This window comes from Cucurbita pepo, chromosome LG20 (genome assembly GCF_002806865.2).
Source record: "Cucurbita pepo subsp. pepo cultivar mu-cu-16 chromosome LG20, ASM280686v2, whole genome shotgun sequence".
NCBI classification, from domain to species: domain Eukaryota; kingdom Viridiplantae; phylum Streptophyta; class Magnoliopsida; order Cucurbitales; family Cucurbitaceae; genus Cucurbita; species Cucurbita pepo.
Window position 1 is genome coordinate 7932783 of NC_036657.1, and position 19224 is coordinate 7952006.

The 19224-nt window shown below is 36.8% G+C and overlaps 5 protein-coding genes across 7 annotated transcripts in view; 4 read left to right on the forward strand and 1 right to left on the reverse strand.

Annotated features, from left to right (window-relative positions):
• Positions 1-720: 720 nt before the first annotated feature.
• LOC111783464 (protein FLC EXPRESSOR) lies at positions 721-15467 on the reverse strand. 2 transcript variants are annotated; one of them, XM_023664394.1, is made up of 4 exons: positions 14710-15467; positions 13595-13758; positions 13427-13512; positions 721-1085 (listed from the first exon to the last, which is right to left on the reverse strand). In XM_023664394.1, exons 1-4 carry the CDS (start codon positions 15267-15269, stop codon positions 990-992), a joined length of 906 nt encoding a protein of 301 aa, XP_023520162.1. In that variant the 5' UTR covers positions 15270-15467; the 3' UTR covers positions 721-989. The 2 variants fall into 2 exon arrangements, with proteins under 2 accessions (XP_023520162.1, XP_023520163.1); XM_023664395.1 differs by lacking the exons at positions 13427-13512; positions 13595-13758; positions 14710-15467 and adding exons at positions 2021-2106; positions 2189-2352; positions 3434-4194.
• On the forward strand, positions 4177-8695 carry LOC111783465. 2 transcript variants are annotated; one of them, XM_023664396.1, is made up of 7 exons: positions 4177-4223; positions 4618-4711; positions 4827-5034; positions 5346-5489; positions 6500-6641; positions 7114-7281; positions 8273-8695. In XM_023664396.1, exons 2-7 carry the CDS (start codon positions 4653-4655, stop codon positions 8329-8331), a joined length of 780 nt encoding a protein of 259 aa, XP_023520164.1. In that variant the 5' UTR covers positions 4177-4223; positions 4618-4652; the 3' UTR covers positions 8332-8695. The 2 variants fall into 2 exon arrangements, with proteins under 2 accessions (XP_023520164.1, XP_023520165.1); XM_023664397.1 differs by having other exon boundaries at positions 7114-7362; positions 8273-8693.
• Positions 9479-10936, forward strand: LOC111783468 (zinc finger protein CONSTANS-LIKE 6). Its single transcript, XM_023664399.1, has 4 exons — positions 9479-10151; positions 10251-10391; positions 10480-10539; positions 10652-10936. Exons 1-3 carry the CDS (start codon positions 9702-9704, stop codon positions 10501-10503), a joined length of 615 nt encoding a protein of 204 aa, XP_023520167.1. The 5' UTR covers positions 9479-9701; the 3' UTR covers positions 10504-10539; positions 10652-10936.
• The window catches only part of LOC111783462 (UDP-glycosyltransferase 87A2-like), a 13793-nt gene continuing 6821 nt past the window's right edge, over positions 12253-19224 (forward strand). Inside the window, exon 1 of the mRNA XM_023664391.1 lies at positions 12253-12765. Coding sequence (XP_023520159.1) covers positions 12297-12765 — 469 coding nt within the window. The 5' untranslated portion in view covers positions 12253-12296. The remainder of the gene's footprint in view (positions 12766-19224) is intronic.
• Positions 15453-19224, forward strand: part of LOC111783467 — a 4764-nt gene continuing 992 nt past the window's right edge. The window contains exons 1-6 of the mRNA XM_023664398.1: positions 15453-15499; positions 15894-15987; positions 16103-16310; positions 16622-16765; positions 17776-17917; positions 18345-18593. Of these exons, the coding sequence (XP_023520166.1) occupies positions 15929-15987; positions 16103-16310; positions 16622-16765; positions 17776-17917; positions 18345-18556 (765 nt within the window). The 5' untranslated portion in view covers positions 15453-15499; positions 15894-15928 and the 3' untranslated portion in view covers positions 18557-18593. The remainder of the gene's footprint in view (positions 15500-15893; positions 15988-16102; positions 16311-16621; positions 16766-17775; positions 17918-18344; positions 18594-19224) is intronic.

Consider the following 19224-nt stretch of genomic DNA (forward strand, 5'->3'; position numbering starts at 1 on the left):
CGAAAGATTAGACAAAAGATCTAGAAAGAGAAGATTAGACAAAAGATCTAGAAAGAGAAGATCAGACAAAAGATCTAGNTAAAATAATAAGATGTGAAGTATATAGCTAACCCAATAGCGAAAGATTAGACAAAAGATCTAGAAAGAGATTGGATTCAAGATTAGATAGACAAAAGATCTAGAATAGAAAGAGTCAAGATTAGATAGACAAAAGATCTAGAAAGAGATTTCGAAACCGAGATTGTCTAAAGTCCAATATTAGAATAATTTAAGAAGTTTTCCTTGACTTTGTCTGTGAATTCAAAATGACTTTTTTAGAATAAGTCTGGGTCCACTAATATCAATTTCTACTAATAAATTTCATTTCATAATCAATGAAATGGAAAAGATGAAAAAAAAAAATGCAATAACCCATGAAGAAGTAGCTTGTTTGNAAAAAGAGATTCGATTCGAAATTGAGATTGTCTAAAGTCCAATATTAGAATAATAAGAGGTTTTCCTTGACTTTGTCTGTGTGAACAAAGAATTCGAAATGACTTTTTTAGAATAAGTCCGGGTCCACTAGCAATGATTTGATGTCGATATCAATTTCTACTAATAAATTTCATTTGATAATCAATGAAATGGAAAAGATGAAAAAAAAAAAAAATGCAATAACCCATGAAGAAGTAGCTTGTTTGTCCCACATTATCTTAAGATGTTTCAAATGATGCAAGGTTCTAAGGAGGATAAGATGTTTCCAATATCATTTGCGGGGGAAAAAATTCAGTGAATCATTATGTCAAAACTTAACGAAACCCATGATATTGACCGCTCTTTCAGAACTGCCATGGGTCACAAGTTAAATTTACATAGTAGTGAAAGGAACTTACGATGAAAGGAACTTACGATGCGAAAACAGAGCATCCGCAGCTGTATTTACAACGCCTTTCGCACCACCCCTCATCAAAAGCACAGCACATAACATATCCATGCATTACACTGCTCATTCATTGTGTATGCGGTGGTGCTGGTTGTACGTGGTAAGGCGGTCCATGTGTTGATGGTGCGCGTGCATATGTATCGACGCCAGCTCCTCCCTGAACCTGAAACAGATACCCATCCTATATTATGGAGGTGTAGAGGGAGATTTGATAACTATAATTGAGAATACATCTAATCAATCTGCCACACAAATAGATATAATGGAACACTTGTGATACCAAAATGAGTTTAGCTTAGTGATTAGGACACAACTTCCTTTCTTTGAGGTTGAGGTTGAAGGTTGAGGCCCAACCTCTGCATTCAATCTAACTCAACAGAAACAAACCCCATACATGACACTCTAAGCTAAAATCTAAAATGGTGAGATTCCACATTAATTTGAGAGGGGAATGAAGCATTACTTATATGAGTGTGGAAACCTCTCCCTAACAGACGCGTTTTAAAACTGTGAGGCTGACGGCAATACATAATAGACCAAAGCGGATAATATCTGCTAGCAGTGGGCTTGGGCTATTACAAAAATCCTATGTTTCTCCTTATTCATTCAAGGGTTGTCATAATACTCCTAACCCAAAATTCCACCTGTTTTAAGTAGCAAGAAACTAAGTGCATGTTCCCTCCTATAAAACTTCTATTTTCCATTAAAAAGGAGCATCCTTGTTGCTTGGTTCATGGCATTGGTCACATAAAGGTATGATTGGAAATGCTTTTTTCAGTTACAAGATCTTCATTCAAGTGTTTGATAACCGAATCTTTAGATGCTCAGTGCCTTCTCTTGCTAGTCAAACACTATGGCTGAAAGCACTCTGTAAGTACTTTTTCAAAAGTTGTTTTTATATTACTTCCAAACACAATACTTTTGAGTCAGGAGTGAGTTTGGCATCCCAAACATAGCCTAAGTAGAATGGTTACTTATAGTTGATAGTTAAACTTCATGTTCCAATGCCCTTGAATGGTGTTTACCAAGAGTCAAGGCAATACCAGCCCTGCACTAAATTGTTGACCCATGAAACTAATACAGACATAGAGCAGATACCTGATGATTGCCATAAGGGTCAGAGGGATATGAGCTCCTGCTGTATCTCATGTCGGGATGGCCATAAGTTGCAGCATAACCGGGAACTGAATGAAATTGCATTGTAAAGAGAGTCAGTGACAAAAAGAGGATGATGCAGAGGTTACCAAGGATGGAAAACAGGCTTACAAGGACTCGTTACAGCTGACGCAGCCCTCGCTCTCTTTTCAGCATTGGCCAGTTCAGCATGCAATTTTTCAACTTCCTGGGACATGGAAACCATACCCTTTTCCATTGCCTCACTCTGCTCAACATTACTAGCGTGAGTCCTTTTCTCATATTCAATAGCAGCCCTGTTCAGATCAACAGCACATAGCAAAAGGTAAATGCCAAATCTCAATTATGTTTTCAAATAAAAAGAACACTCCACTGCACTTCTTCTGCATAAAAAGAATGATTCTACCAATTCTTTTGTCCACTGTTACAAAATATCATGATATTTTGTCTTACAATCAACAAGCAAGAAGAAACAATGGAGTCAAGTATAGAAAACGATGAATTCACATGCCCATAACCCTCAAAAGAAACTAACTTATATTTTCATTCCACTAATTTTTTTTTTCTTCCATTAGTTTTTTTGTTGAAAGATATTCTTTTTTATTCTAATGGTNACTATAGAAAACGATGAATTCACATGCCCATAACCCTCAAAAGAAGCTAACTTATATTTTCATTCCACTAATTTTTTTTTTCTTCCATTTAGTTTTTTTGTTGAAAGATATTCTTTTTTATTCTAATGGTTCAAGTAACTTCATGATGTTTAATACAATATTTGTGTGAAGAGAATTGTGCTCGCTCTAGTAGTAGACAAAACCTATTGTTCATGCAGTAGGATCCCAGGATCTAATATTAGGACTGTTTCCTTGAACAAGCATACTTCTTTTTATTTGTAGGATGAGATAGTCTTAATGTTCTTGAACCATGCCTTACAAAAGTAGCCTCTCATGTAAACACAAATTAATTTGGGACTTGAAATCAACCACTACGAAGAGGTGTCACTTCAAAGCTATAGCAATATCGATAACAAAAACAGCTAGACCATAAGAACAAACTTTAAGAGTTTTGATTGGTTCATGTAGGTACCAACTTCCAAAAAATTGAAAGAGAAGGCATTAGCATCACAGCATTAAGGCTCTGCATTTGAATTGATAATTTGATATCTTCTTTGCGGCAAAAACATAGAGATATAGAACAATTAGAATGGAGTATCTCAATAATCAAATTCAGGAACAAGAAAAGGGAGAGACCTTGACAGCCAACTCAACATATATTGATGCTTTAATTTGAAGAGGCAATTTCGAGCCATAACGGAGAAAGAGATAACAAGAACAACTTCCTAAAAGAAAAGCATCCAAAGGAGTAATCAAAATTTACCTTCCTCTTTGAATTTCATGGTGCATTCTATCAATTTCACCTTTAATGGGCGGCAATGGCTGTGAGTCAGAGGAGGCTTTAGTAAGGCCGTCGCGAATTGCTTGCAACTCCGCCGATAACTCTTGCTTGACGGTACTCAGCTTCTGTATATCCGCCCGCACTTGAACGAGCTCCGCCATCATCGCGTCCATCGCATGAACCTCGGCGTCCATCTTTAGCGATTTCTCATAAACCTCCCTCACTTCAGCGTCTCTCTCGGCCTTGACTTTAGCCGCAGTGGCCGATAGGTGTCGAAGCTCTTGATCAGCCGCCGCCAGCTCTTGCTTGAGCGCCACGTGACTGGCTGCAAGCCGTTGGTTATCATAGATTAGAGTTTGAATCTCTCGGTGCTGCGCAGATATCCGATCTTCGACAAGGATTGTCTGGTGAGCCCTCGAAGAACCACCAACGGAAGATGAGTGAGAAAGACGATGATGAGCTCGACGATCGTCAGTGGGGCTTCGGCTCAACGGAACTTCGCGTCGTTTCAAGGCATTCGGCTGATGGCTTCGTCCAGCCATGCCTGTAGATAGCGCGTTCCTCCTCTTTCGATTCTCTTCGTTATGCACAAACAATCAGATCAAATTCGAAGCCAAAACGATCAGAGAAATCGAATTTTGGCGACGGCAGTTCACATTTTGGTTCCTTATTTGGAAGGGTTCCGTCCGGTCGTCGTTTGGTTGGCCGGTTGCCGGGTTGCAGTGGCGGGTGCGGCGATATTGTGTACTAAATGGGCTTCACTTCCTGGGCTGTACGTTCAAAACCATTTTATTATAATGACTTTATTATACACGATTATGAGCCCACCTTACAGTACGTGTAATTTACACGAATACCCTTTTTGCTACTTTTTGTTATAAAATAATAAAATAATAAATTATTTAACACTAAAATTAACCTCCATCAATGTCTATCATGAAATATTTTCATATTTTAAATAATTTCTAAAATTTTAGTTCATGTTATTAACATCATTAATGTTTTTTTCTTTGAGAAATCGCTTTAAAATAAAATAAGAAATTATTCACTAATTTTATTTGATTTTTTCATACAAGGATAAAACCGACAATTCACGCATTCAAGTAATTATTTACAAAATTAGGTCTCGGTGTCATTCCATATAAAATGCTCATCCCCATTTTCAGACTTTGAAGAACTAGTCTTTCCCGCCAATTAACTGATGCCGTGTTCAGTTGCGGAGCAATACTCTCTCTTTTGTTCACGGCTTAGAAGCCGAAGGTTTGGCTATTCACTCTTAATTCTAGCACATTCATTCGAATTTCCATTGATAATCTTCCGTATATTGTCGATTGTTACATTTTCTTTCATGCTTTATCGCTTATGATTTCCACAGATTCGATGATTCTACTTTGCGAATTCTGGAATTCTTTTCCGCTTCCAAAGACACGATGTCGTTGATGGATGTCAAATCCGGAGTAAAAGAATTACTCAGATTTGAATCTCTATCTATCATTCGTGAAACTGTTGATAAAACTGATGATCAAAAGCTTCTAGTCATCGAGTTTCTTGTTCGAGCTTTTGCTCTTGTTGGAGACATTGAGGTGAGTATTCATTTGCATAAGTCTCTGTGATCGTTCAGAACATCAGAAATTGTGCTTTTAGCTTAGTCTTTTTTGTTGTTATTTTGTTTAGTCTATAAATATGGTATCGTGTTAATAAAACCGTGGTAATTCACTTTTGCTTGCTGTCTAAGTTGTGGTGCTTTCTAAGATTTCATCGTGGGAGCACCGCAACATTTCCCCTCCTTAAATCACCTAGTTTTGGTATTTATATTCTATGCTAAATGATGAACTTGTTAGCAGATGTGACTACCTATTTCTCTAAGTTCAGCTTACACTTCTCATGCTTCTAGAGTTGCTTAGCTTTGAGATATGAGGCCTTGAATTTTCGGGAACTGAAGTCTTTTAATCAACCAAGGCTTCAAGTCTCACACGCGGAATGGTTAAACTTCGCTGAGCATTCATTGAACGCTGGCTTTTTTTCAATTGCTATGAAGGTAAGGTAATTTCTCCTATTTATGTAACTGCTTAAGATTTTCTTTAAAACTTTGGTTAGGTAGAGGAGCCTGTCCATTAAAAGTTCTATATATTATGTGTGTTGGATCCCTTATGTAGCTAAGCATATTGAGTATGTGAAATGTGAAGTGAGATTAAATTCTTAGTCAAGATGTATTTGTCTTTCGGGAAATTAAGAATCGAGCTCTACAATTTTGGAGATTTGCGGAATGGTGGTGCTAGTAGTTCATAAGGAAAAGCTTTGAGTGGAGAATTCTTAAATAGGAAAGAATAGCTCGGCATAAACGCTAATATTGTGGCTAAGTTTTAAGAAAGAGGAAGAGAATATCATCAAATGCATGTGGAATGCATGTGAACTGCACATGATCCAATGTAACTAACTTGAGGTGCCTAATATACAATATCAGAAGAAAATATGATGCATGACATTACAACAAATCCTATTGCATAACGTTCTCCTGTTATGAGGTTGGTCATTAAGTATAGAAAACAATAGGTAAAGAGAAGCTTTGTCAGAATGTTTTCTAGACTTCAAATGGTTTGAATTGAAGAATATGCTCGTGAAAAAAATGAAGAATATGCTTATTTATTACATGCTCACGAACAAAATGATTGTAGGCCTCAACGAGTTTGGAATAAACACTGTTATTATAGCAAAGTAAAATCAATGGCGAGAAAGGAGAAAAACATACTGTACGTTGCACCACTTCTACCCATTAGTGCAACAACATTAATTTTATTTCTTCCATTCTATCAGGTTAAGTTGGATGTGATCAAATCTAATCTAGAGGCACGACTCTGTTTTTCACCGTATACCTATTAACTTTTTGTTTTTGTCATTTTTTTCCATATCTTGTGTCTTATTGTCGTATTTCAGCTCTAATCTTTAGTATTCAGTTAGTTTTTCTCATGATACAAAGAAATGATGGTGAATATTCAATTAGAGTCTCATTCAATACGGTGAACTTATTTACATTTTTTTTTTTTATAGGCATATGAGCAAGCACTGTCAAGCCTTCAGCAGAGTGATACTGCAAACTACACATCACATGGTTCCTCTAAATGTGCGGAAGTTATTGAGAAGATAAAGAGACTCAAAGATCATTCTCTGAAATCAGCTGGTTCCCATTCTGGTAGGGATCTTAGTTGAGTTAAAAGATTTGATGATTAAATCAATCACTAAAAGTGACTGCATACGTAGAGTTTGATTTTGATTACGAACTGACTGTTTCATTTTCTGATAGAAGGCCTTATATCCGTTGACAAATTGACTCTCATGAATGAGATTTCTGACGTCCTTGAACCTTTTGCTTTCTGACCCCCTTTGTTGTTGCAACGTAACCTAGCATCCAGTTCTTTCATCATAATACTATCTTCAAATGCCTTATGATTCAAAGGGAATATAAAGAAAATAAGATAAAATTAGTGCAAATGCCTATTGGGTCTAATGCATCGTTTTTATAACTAATAGTCTGGCATTCAGATAATCTTGTGAAAACAAAATTAGGCTTCTAGTTCTTGCATTCATCTGATTCATTGCAAATTGTCTGATTAAATCAGTTNTTGCATTCATCTGATTCATTGCAAATTGTCTGATTAAATCAGTTCAGGCTCTCACATCTGAGTATTTGAAAAAGAAAGTAACTGAAAGGAACAGAAAGATTTCTTCATCCTGCACAAGAAAGTTTACGGCAAGCACTCTATTCAGAAATGGTATCAGAAACCATAATGCAAAAAAGCTGCATGAATATCAAGCTTTGGAGGGGTTAACCAGTGAGTCGTACAAAATCCAGATTCATGATCAGTCCTACATATAGTCTCCTTGCATATCCATCTGACCGGATAAATGTTCAGGTTAGTTTTGCATGCATCGGTAATATGAGTAACTTCTCCTTTTATCAGTGTGATAGTTCTTTATACTATATATCCATCATGTAGCTTTATAATGACAGTACCTATGCATTTGTGAAATCTGATGGGGTAGTAATCCCATAACTCGCCTAACTATGCTAGGAGTGAAAAACGGAGTATGTAGGAGTAAGGTTGAAATTGATGCCATGCATTTGTTCTGTAACTAAGAGGGTGCCAGACTTGACTGCACGGGTGATGCAAGTGATGTTTGGTGAGAGTGAGTGAGGTAGGAAATAGATGAGTAGTTTTGCGAGAGAATGAATCTAATAACATGATAGGGATCGTTGAGAGAAGAGTCCTACATTGGTTAATTGAGGGGAAGGTCATAGGTTTATAAGTAAGAAATACTATTTTCATTAGTACGAGGTCTTTTGGGGAAATCAAAACCATGAAAGCTTAGACTCAAAGTGGACAATATCATACCATTGTGGAAGTTTGTGATTCCTAGCTCTTCTCTCAATCGTCCTTGACATAATTAGAATTAGAAGAGGCGTCCCTACAAGCTGTTGGCACAAGCCGTTGCAGCTGCTTATGTGCCTGCCCGAATAGATTAAGATATGAATCAAGGACCATTTTTTTTCTCCATGCCAAAAGAATAGAGTTGCAGTTCAATAGCTCTTCCACCATGAATTTATTATTGCTTATATCAAAGATTTGCTCTATAACTAAGAAACACCAACATTTTAGTTTGGCTGGCGTATCTGTGTCCAGAAGATGTGTGTAAGTGCATGCTTGGGTAGATGCATTACCAGACGATTGTAAAAGCAATAAAAATACTGCTATTTTGACGCTTTTCATTTTTTGATTTTCTTACTGTTATTTTGACGCTTCAGAATCTGTCTACTTCCTTTAGGCAATAGGTTACTCGGCCTTTTTATCCAGAAGATGAAGTCAACTGCTACAAACTTATAGTTTCCATGTCTGTGAGTGGATCGGGGAGGCTCGCTGGCAAAAGAAAAGTGCTTTCACCGAAACTCCAGTTGAACTCAGTTCGGTGGAAGTCCAAGTCGCCTCTCCCCTTCTAACAGGTATCTTCTATCAATATCCAAATTTCTGCTTCCATCAATATGGCAATAGCCACTGTTGTTTTTGGGGAAATTTTCTAGCTCTTATTTTAGCTGCTGAATATGACCAAAAATCAAGGTGATTAAAAAGCAATGTGGCCCAGATATTGGACGCCATATCTCTAGTCTTTCATCCTTCAAAATTACATTAGAGAATCGTTTCTAAATGTAACTTGAAATTTCAAATTTTTTATGACAATTGTTTCTCCTAATATTGGAGATTGGTAGAATGTAGTCAGTGACCATATACTGTCATGGTTAGATGTAAGAGAAAAACTAAAAATGCAAGTTTCACCTTGTATTCAAAGAATTAAAAGAGTGAGACATTGAGATAAAACGCAATCGATCAGATTCCATGTCTAAATTACTATTTGGTCCTCAACTTTCAAAATAATAAATTTCGTTTTCAAAAATCTATTAAATAAAAAATATTTAATTCAATATTTATGTGATAGGTTGATTAACTTAGAATATTGGGAACTCTTGGCGAAAAAATGTACGGATCTACATTAAATTGAAAGTTGGCTAAATAGAGGCAAATTTTATAGTTCATACACCTAACTTAATTTAACCTTCCATAATTTAGAATAAATAGTGTCATGGTGACATTTGTCTAAGGAGTGTTGCCTATGATTGTGTATCGAATGTCTTGATCATACTTGTCTAAGGTGTGTTGCCCATGATTCCATGTCCGATCCAAACCCCATTTTACTTGCTTTTATGTTAGTTATGTCTTTACTATTCTTGTTGTGTCGAAAGGGGACATGACTAATTGTCAATTCTTCTATCATAGATTATCCGCTTTTAGAGATGCAGTTATTGTTTATTAGCCTATAACATTATTTTCTTTCAAAATGCACAATTTAGAAAACATTTTCTGTCAAACGTGACTCGAGACTTGATTATATGTCTAGATTGTCTGTAAAGTTTGATTTTCACACAAGTGACTTGTTGGCTCGGTTAGGATAAGTGAACTCGTGGTTAAATCACAATTTATTATGGGACAAATTGTATTATTTCTTTAAAATATTTTAGAGTTTTTGTACGGATGTGATTGGAGGGATCCACCATGGCTCACTTTTTGGAGGAGAAAAACGAGAAGAAATTGCAGCATGTGCCATTAATATTAACTCGTACAAAACCTGCTCCCAAATAGGAAAGAAAAGAAAAGGATTTTTCATCGAAGAGAGACTGAGGGAGAGAGAGAGAGAGAGAGAGATGGGTTACAGTTCGTTGCTGAAGAGCCCCAAGAAAGAAGGAGCAGAAGAAGAACAAGAAGTTCCAAATTCCATTTGGGACGATTTCAAAGCCTTTTTTGAGCTCAGCAATGAGGAAAAGCTACCGCTGCAGCAGCAGGAGAATTTTTCCATCGTCAATGGCGGTCCACTCAATTGGGACTTGATGGATCATCATTCCAACCACCAGTTTTCCCTCTCTGAAACCAAAACAAACCACAGCGGCCATGGCGATGGCGTCGAGGCGGAGGTGTTCAGCCGAGTCGTCCCAAAAGCTTGCTCCTTCGACGGCGATGGCGTTATGGAAAGCAAGAAGAAGGCTTCGTTGAACTTAAATCTTAACTACGAAGAGGTTTCGGAAGCATGGTCCGGCCGTGGATCTCTCTGGGCCGCCGGCGGTTCTTCTCCTTCCAACCCAACCCACAACGTTTATGTAAGTTGTAATGATCAATTATCGTATTTCATTCTCTATATTTATATGCCCATCCATCCTTGACTATATGTATATATATAACATATGGTTGTAAAACAGATGGGAGAGGTTCCAAGAATGGAGGAAGAAAGAACAAGAAGGGTGCTGAGGTACAGGGAGAAGCGGCTCACCAGATTGTTCTCCAACAAGATAAGATACCAAGTTCGTAAGCTGAATGCCCAGAAAAGGCCCAGAATAAAGGTCACCCATTTCACTAAATGCTTCATTCCAAACCCCAACAAAACCTTAATTTTAGCTTTCATTTTGTTTTTTTTGTTTTGGCTCACAGGGGCGTTTTGTGAAGACTGTTTAGCCACAAAGTTCAAAATATCTCACCCAAAAGAAAAAAGTATCCTTTTTTTTTCTTCCCCTTTTTCTCTGTGAATATGCTTTCTTTCTTCATTCATTCTGTGCATGAAAATATCTCAAAGTTTGATTCATTTCTTTGATACTCACAACAGCTTTCCTGTGGCTTTCAATGTCGTGGACCCTCCAGACCCCAACTTGCCATTAAAGACACGCTCTGGATTGACCATTTACTCATATCACTCCCTCTGCAAGCATATATATTATAGCAATAGGGCTGCAGATTTACACAGAACTTTGATGGGGATGTGTCGTTTTCGGGTTCGATTCGGAGGAAGTCCCGAGTTCGAAACGTTTGAATTTGTAAAACTAAGACCACATTAGCTTAATTTGTATTAATACTGAGATTAAGGAGTTTCGTATGACTGTGTTTATTTCAAAAGCTGAGGGATCTAATTGAATTATTTAAAAACATAAAAGTAAATAAAAGCAATGAACTTTTTGCATGTGATTGAAAGGGAAGCCTAAGATATTTTGAAGTCTTTTTCATTGCTACCTTTCTTTTCATTTTGGATTTTTCTAACTTTTTTGGTCCTACAAAAATACCCAAAACTGAAGAGCTATAATCATTTTTGTTCACAATTATCACATGCTTTTAATTTTTGCATCCATTCATTGCCTTTTTTAATAAAATTAAATAAAAAGTTTTAAATCTCATTTGAATCTCTAAATCAACAAACTAACATTCCTTTTTTTCTTTTCTTTTTTTTCTTTTTTTTTTTCCATGAAATATTAATGAGTAAAGATTAAATAGTCTTTTGCATAAAGTTAGGAATGGGACGTTAAAGAATTAAATTAAATACTTAAAAATATAGACTAAAATACAATATATATATATATATATATATTGATTATACGTAATAAAAAAAAAATCTCCATTTAATAGTTGGTTCCAACATTCTATAACAACTTACTTGTGTATTGCGATCTATATTAGCCCTTACTTCATCAAGCCACTCTCCAATCTAATGCTTCTCCTTAAGAAAACGGCTTCTTGGTTGCTTCATGCTGTCAAACTCCTTACTTTGAACCCCCAATTTCTTGATGAATAGTCGTTCTTAATTCATGAAATTTAGTTCTATAGTTTTAGGGTATATAGAAAACGAATTTGTAGAAGAAATCAAGAGTTGAAATAGCCTCTAAAATTTTGCACAAGTCAATTTAGGGTAACTGATCACTTCTAACGATCATAATTCTATGCTCAATTATAAAAAATTGATGGGTTTAGACCGAAATCATAATTCTATGCTCAATTATAAAAAATTGATGGATTTAGACCGAAATGATAACTAAAGATTCTGACTCTATTTGAAGCCTATATTGAATTGTAAAGAAACAAAAAGAGAGGAGCAAGGCATGCAAAGAAATGCAAGAATTTGGGTTGGAGAAAGAAGATGGTGACAACGGTCAACCTAAGCCTCTCTTAGACATTTTCCTCATTTTATGATTTTTAAATCTTTTAAAGTCTAATTTTCGAGTTGTTACCACTCTCATTCATATGGATGTGTTATCTTTTACATAATCAAATGTCATTTTGTTTTAACTTTGATCAGAAAAATCTATATTCAATAATTATTATGAGACAGTCGCATTGTGACAACCTCATTAAATAATTTATTTAATAGACACTAATATAAATTTAACATTAACACTATGATAATTATGGTCGAAGCTTATACAATTAACCAAATGAGGGTTGACTGTCTCTCTCATTTATCTTCAGCTCAGAAATCATTTCCGATGGCCGGAATCCACGTGGTGGTGATGCCTTACCCCGGCCGCGGCCACATCAACCCTACGATGAACCTCTGCAAATTGCTCGCCTTAACAAAATCTGATATTCTCATCACCTTTGTCGTCACCGAAGAGTGGCTCGGCTACATCGGCGCCGATCCCACGCCTCCAAATCTCCGGTTTGCCACCATTCCTAACGTCATTCCGCCGGAGAGGCTGAAAGCCGCTGACTTCAGAGGCTTCAGCGAAGCTGTCGTGACTAAGATGGAAGCTCCATTCGAGCAACTCCTCGATCGGCTCCAGCCGCCGGTGGATGCGATCATTGGCGATTTGGAGCTCCGTTGGCCGATCGCTGTCGGACGTCGGAGGAATATCCTGGTGGCCTCGCTCTGGACGATGTCGGCGACCTTCTTCTCGATGCTTTACAGAGCCGATATTTCCGCTCGAGTCCGGCGGCTGTCTTCCAATTGGTTTGGTACAATATTCATGTGAACTGTATACCAACGTCATGCCATTGATTTTGTATTAATTCATAATCTAAAGAAAAAGAAACCTATTATTATGAATTGTCTTCGACAGCTTAAAAGATCTAAGTTTTTTTTTTTTTTGGCTATTACAAAAATCCTATGTTTCTCCTTATTCATTCAAGGGTTGTCATAATACTCCTAACCCAAAATTCCACCTGTTTTAAGTAGCAAGAAACTAAGTGCATGTTCCCTCCTATAAAACTTCTATTTTCCATTAAAAAGGAGCATCCTTGTTGCTTGGTTCATGGCATTGGTCACATAAAGGTATGATTGGAAATGCTTTTTTCAGTTACAAGATCTTCATTCAAGTGTTTGATAACCGAATCTTTAGATGCTCAGTGCCTTCTCTTGCTAGTCAAACACTATGGCTGAAAGCACTCTGTAAGTACTTTTTGAAAAGTTGTTTTTATATTACTTTCAAACACAATACTTTTGAGTCAGGAGTGAGTTTGGCATCCCAAACATAGCCTAAGTAGAATGGTTACTTATAGTTGATAGTTAAACTTCATGTTCCAATGCCCTTGAATGGTGTTTACCAAGAGTCAAGGCAATACCAGCCCTGCACTAAATTGTTGAGCCATGAAACTAATACGGACATAGAGCAGATACCTGATGCATGCCATAAGGGTCAGAGGGATATGAGCTCCCGCTGTATCTCATGTCTGGATGGCCATAAGTTGCAGCATAACCGGGAACTGAATGAAATTGCATTGTAAAGAGAGTCAGTGACAAAAAGAGGATTATGCAGAGGTTACCAAGGATGGAAAACAGGCTTACAAGGACTCGTTACAGCTGACGCAGCCCTCGCTCTCTTTTCAGCATTGGCCAGTTCAGCATGCAATTTTTCAACTTCCTGGGACATGGAAACCATACCCTTTTCCATTGCCTCACTCTGCTCAAGATTACTAGCGTGAGTCCTTTTCTCATATTCAATAGCAGCCCTGTTCAGATCAACAGCACATAGCAAAAGGTAAATGCCAAATCTCAATTATGTTTTCAAATAAAAAGAACACTCCACTGCACTTCTTCTGCATAAAAAGAATGATTCTACCAATTCTTTTGTCCACTGTTACAAAATATCATGATATTTTGTCTTACAATCAACAAGCAAGAAGAAACAATGGAGTCAACTATAGAAAACGATGAATTCACATGCCCATAACCCTCAAAAGAAGCTAACTTATATTTTCATTCCACTAATTTTTTTTTTCTTCCATTTAGTTTTTTTGTTGAAAGATATTCTTTTTTATTCTAATGGTTCAAGTAACTTCATGATGTTTAATACAATATTTGTGTGAAGAGAATTGTGCTCGCTCTAGTAGTAGACAAAACCTATTGTTCATGCAGTAGGATCCCAGGATCTAATATTAGGACTGTTTCCTTGAACAAGCATACTTCTTTTTATTTGTAGGATGAGATAGTCTTAATGTTCTTGAACCATGCCTTACAAAAGTAGCCTCTCATGTAAACACAAATTAATTTGGGACTTGAAATCAACCACTACGAAGAGGTGTCACTTCAAAACTATAGCAATATCGATAACAAAAACAGCTAGACCATAAGAACAAACTTTAAGAGTTTTGATTGGTTCATGTAGGTACCAACTTCCAAAAAATTGAAAGAGAAGGCATTAGCATCACAGCATTAAGGCTCTGCATTTGAATTGATAATTTGATATCTTCTTTGCGGCAAAAACATAGAGATATAGAACAATTAGAATGGAGTATCTCAATAATCAAATTCAGGAACAAGAAAAGGGAGAGACCTTGACAGCCAACTCAACATATATTGATGCTTTAATTTGAAGAGGCAATTTCGAGCCATAACGGAGAAAGAGATAACAAGAACAACTTCCTAAAAGAAAAGCATCCAAAGGAGTAATCAAAATTTACCTTCCTCTTTGAATTTCATGGTGCATTCTATCAATTTCACCTTTAATGGGCGGCAATGGCTGTGAGTCAGAGGAGGCTTTAGTAAGGCCGTCGCGAATTGCTTGCAACTCCGCCGATAACTCTTGCTTGACGGTACTCAGCTTCTGTATATCCGCCCGCACTTGAACGAGCTCCGCCATCATCGCGTCCATCGCACGAACCTCGGCGTCCATCTTTAGCGATTTCTCATAAACCTCCCTCACTTCAGCGTCTCTCTCGGCCTTGACTTTAGCCGCAGTGGCCGATAGGTGTCGAAGCTCTTGATCAGCCGCCGCCAGCTCTTGCTTAAGCGCCACGTGACTGGCTGCAAGCCGTTGGTTATCATAGATTAGAGTTTGAATCTCTCGGTGCTGCGCAGATATCCGATCTTCGACAAGGATTGTCTGGTGAGCCCTCGAAGAACCACCAACGGAAGATGAGTGAGAAAGACGATGATGAGCTCGACGATCGTCAGTGGGGCTTCGGCTCAACGGAACTTCGCGTCGTTTCAAGGCATTCGGCTGATGGCTTCGTCCAGCCATGCCTGTAGATAGCGCGTTCCTCCTCTTTCGATTCTCTTCGTTATGCACAAACAATCAGATCAAATTCGAAGCCAAAACGATCAGAGAAATCGAATTTTGGCGACGGCAGTTCACATTTTGGTTCCTTATTTGGAAGGGTTCCGTCCGGTCGTCGTTTGGTTGGCCGGTTGCCGGGTTGCAGTGGCGGGTGCGGCGATATTGTGTACTAAATGGGCTTCACTTCCTGGGCTGTACGTTCAAAACCATTTTATTATAATGACTTTATTATACACGATTATGAGCCCACCTTACAGTACGTGTAATTTACACGAATACCCTTTTTGCTACTTTTTGTTATAAAATAATAAAATAATAAATTATTTAACACTAAAATTAACCTCCATCAATGTCTATCATGAAATATTTTCATATTTTAAATAATTTCTAAAATTTTAGTTCATGTTATTAACATCATTAATGTTTTTTTCTTTGAGAAATCGCTTTAAAATAAAATAAGAAATTATTCACTAATTTTATTTGATTTTTTCATACAAGGATAAAACCGACAATTCACGCATTCAAGTAATTATTTACAAAATTAGGTCTCGGTGTCATTCCATATAAAATGCTCATCCCCATTTTCAGACTTTGAAGAACTAGTCTTTCCCGCCAATTAACTGATGCCGTGTTCAGTTGCGGAGCAATACTCTCTCTTTTGTTCACGGCTTAGAAGCCGAAGGTTTGGCTATTCACTCTTAATTCTAGCACATTCATTCGAATTTCCATTGATAATCTTCCGTATATTGTCGATTGTTACATTTTCTTTCATGCTTTATCGCTTATGATTTCCACAGATTCGATGATTCTACTTTGCGAATTCTGGAATTCTTTTCCGCTTCCAAAGACACGATGTCGTTGATGGATGTCAAATCCGGAGTAAAAGAATTACTCAGATTTGAATCTCTATCTATCATTCGTGAAACTGTTGATAAAACTGATGATCAAAAGCTTCTAGTCATCGAGTTTCTTGTTCGAGCTTTTGCTCTTGTTGGAGACATTGAGGTGAGTATTCATTTGCATAAGTCTCTGTGATCGTTCAGAACATCAGAAATTGTGCTTTTAGCTTAGTCTTTTTTGTTGTTATTTTGTTTAGTCTATAAATATGGTATCGTGTTAATAAAACCGTGGTAATTCACTTTTGCTTGCTGTCTAAGTTGTGGTGCTTTCTAAGATTTCATCGTGGGAGCACCGCAACATTTCCCCTCCTTAAATCACCTAGTTTTGGTATTTATATTCTATGCTAAATGATGAACTTGTTAGCAGATGTGACTACCTATTTCTCTAAGTTCAGCTTACACTTCTCATGCTTCTAGAGTTGCTTAGCTTTGAGATATGAGGCCTTGAATTTTCGGGAACTGAAGTCTTTTAATCAACCAAGGCTTCAAGTCTCACACGCGGAATGGTTAAACTTCGCTGAGCATTCATTGAACGCTGGCTTTTTTTCAATTGCTATGAAGGTAAGGTAATTTCTCCTATTTATGTAACTGCTTAAGATTTTCTTTAAAACTTTGGTTAGGTAGAGGAGCCTGTCCATTAAAAGTTCTATATATTATGTGTGTTGGATCCCTTATGTAGCTAAGCATATTGAGTATGTGAAATGTGAAGTGAGATTAAATTCTTAGTCAAGATGTATTTGTCTTTCGGGAAATTAAGAATCGAGCTCTACAATTTTGGAGATTTGCGGAATGGTGGTGCTAGTAGTTCATAAGGAAAAGCTTTGAGTGGAGAATTCTTAAATAGGAAAGAATAGCTCGGCATAAACGCTAATATTGTGGCTAAGTTTTAAGAAAGAGGAAGAGAATATCATCAAATGCATGTGGAATGCATGTGAACTGCACATGATCCAATGTAACTAACTTGAGGTGCCTAATATACAATATCAGAAGAAAATATGATGCATGACATTACAACAAATCCTATTGCATAACGTTCTCCTGTTATGAGGTTGGTCATTAAGTATAGAAAACAATAGGTAAAGAGAAGCTTTGTCAGAATGTTTTCTAGACTTCAAATGGTTTGAATTGAAGAATATGCTCGTGAAAAAAATGAAGAATATGCTTATTTATTACATGCTCACGAACAAAATGATTGTAGGCCTCAACGAGTTTGGAATAAACACTGTTATTATAGCAAAGTAAAATCAATGGCGAGAAAGGAGAAAAACATACTGTACGTTGCACCACTTCTACCCATTAGTGCAACAACATTAATTTTATTTCTTCCATTCTATCAGGTTAAGTTGGATGTGATCAAATCTAATCTAGAGGCACGACTCTGTTTTTCACCGTATACCTATTAACTTTTTGTTTTTGTCATTTTTTTCCATATCTTGTGTCTTATTGTCGTATTTCAGCTCTAATCTTTAGTATTCAGTTAGTTTTTCTCATGATACAAAGAAATGATTGTGAATATTCAATTAGAGTCTCATTCAATACGGTGAACTTATTTACATTTTTTTTTTTTATAGGCATATGAGCAAGCACTGTCAAGCCTTCAGCAGAGTGATACTGCAAACTACACATCACATGGTTCCTCTAAATGTGCGGAAGTTATTGAGAAGATAAAGAGACTCAAAGATCATTCTCTGAAATCAGCTGGTTCCCATTCTGGTAGGGATCTTAGTAGAGTTAAAAGATTTGATGATTAAATCAATCACTAAAAGTGACTGCATACGTAGAGTTTGATTTTGATTACGAACTGACTGTTTCATTTTCTGATAGAAGGCCTTATATCCGTTGACAAATTGACTCTCATGAATGAGATTTCTGACGTCCTTGAACCTTTTGCTTTCTGACCCCCTTTGTTGTTGCAACGTAACCTAGCATCCAGTTCTTTCATCATAATACTATCTTCAAATGCCTTATGATTCAAAGGGAATATAAAGAAAATAAGATAAAATTAGTGCAAATGCCTATTGGGTCTAATGCATCGTTTTTATAACTAATAGTCTGGCATTCAGATAATCTTGTGAAAACAAAATTAGGCTTCTAGTTCTTGCATTCATCTGATTCATTGCAAATTGTCTGATTAAATCAGTTCAGGCTCTCACATCTGAGTATTTGAAAAAGAAAGTAACTGAAAGGAACAGAAAGATTTCTTCATCCTGCACAAGAAAGTTTACGGCAAGCACTCTATTCAGAAATGGTATCAGAAACCATAATGCAAAAAAGCTGCATGAATATCAAGCTTTGGAGGGGTTAACCAGTGAGTCGTACAAAATCCAGATTCATGATCAGTCCTACATATAGTCTCCTTGCATATCCATCTGACCGGATAAATGTTCAGGTTAGTTTTGCATGCATCGGTAATATGAGTAACTTCTCCTTTTATCAGTGTGATAGTTCTTTATACTATATATCCATCATGTAGCTTTATAATGACAGTACCTATGCATTTGTGAAATCTGATGGGGTAGTAATCCCATAACTCGCCTAACTATGCTAGGAGTGAAAAACGGAGTATGTAGGAGTAAGGTTGAAATTGATGCCATGCATTTGTTCTGTAACTAAGAGGGTGCCAGACTTAGACTGCACGGGTGATGCAAGTGATGTTCGGTGAGAGTGAGTGAGGTAGGAAATAGATGAGTAGTTTTGCGAGAGAATGAATCTAATAACTTGATTGGGATCGTTGAGAGAGGAGTCCTACATCGGTTAATTAAGGGGAAAGTCATGAGTTTATAAGTAAGGAATGCTATTTTCATTAGTACGAAGCCTTTTGGGAAAACCAAAACCATGAAAGCGTGGACAATATCATATTATTATAGAGATTCGTGATTCCTAACACTTCTCTCAATAGTTGTTGACATAATTAGAAGAGGCTCTAACAAACTCACTGTAGCTGTTTTATCCTGAGTTTTTTTTTTTTTTTTTTTTTTTTTTTTTTTTTTTTTTTTTTTTTTTTTTTTTTTTTTTTTTTT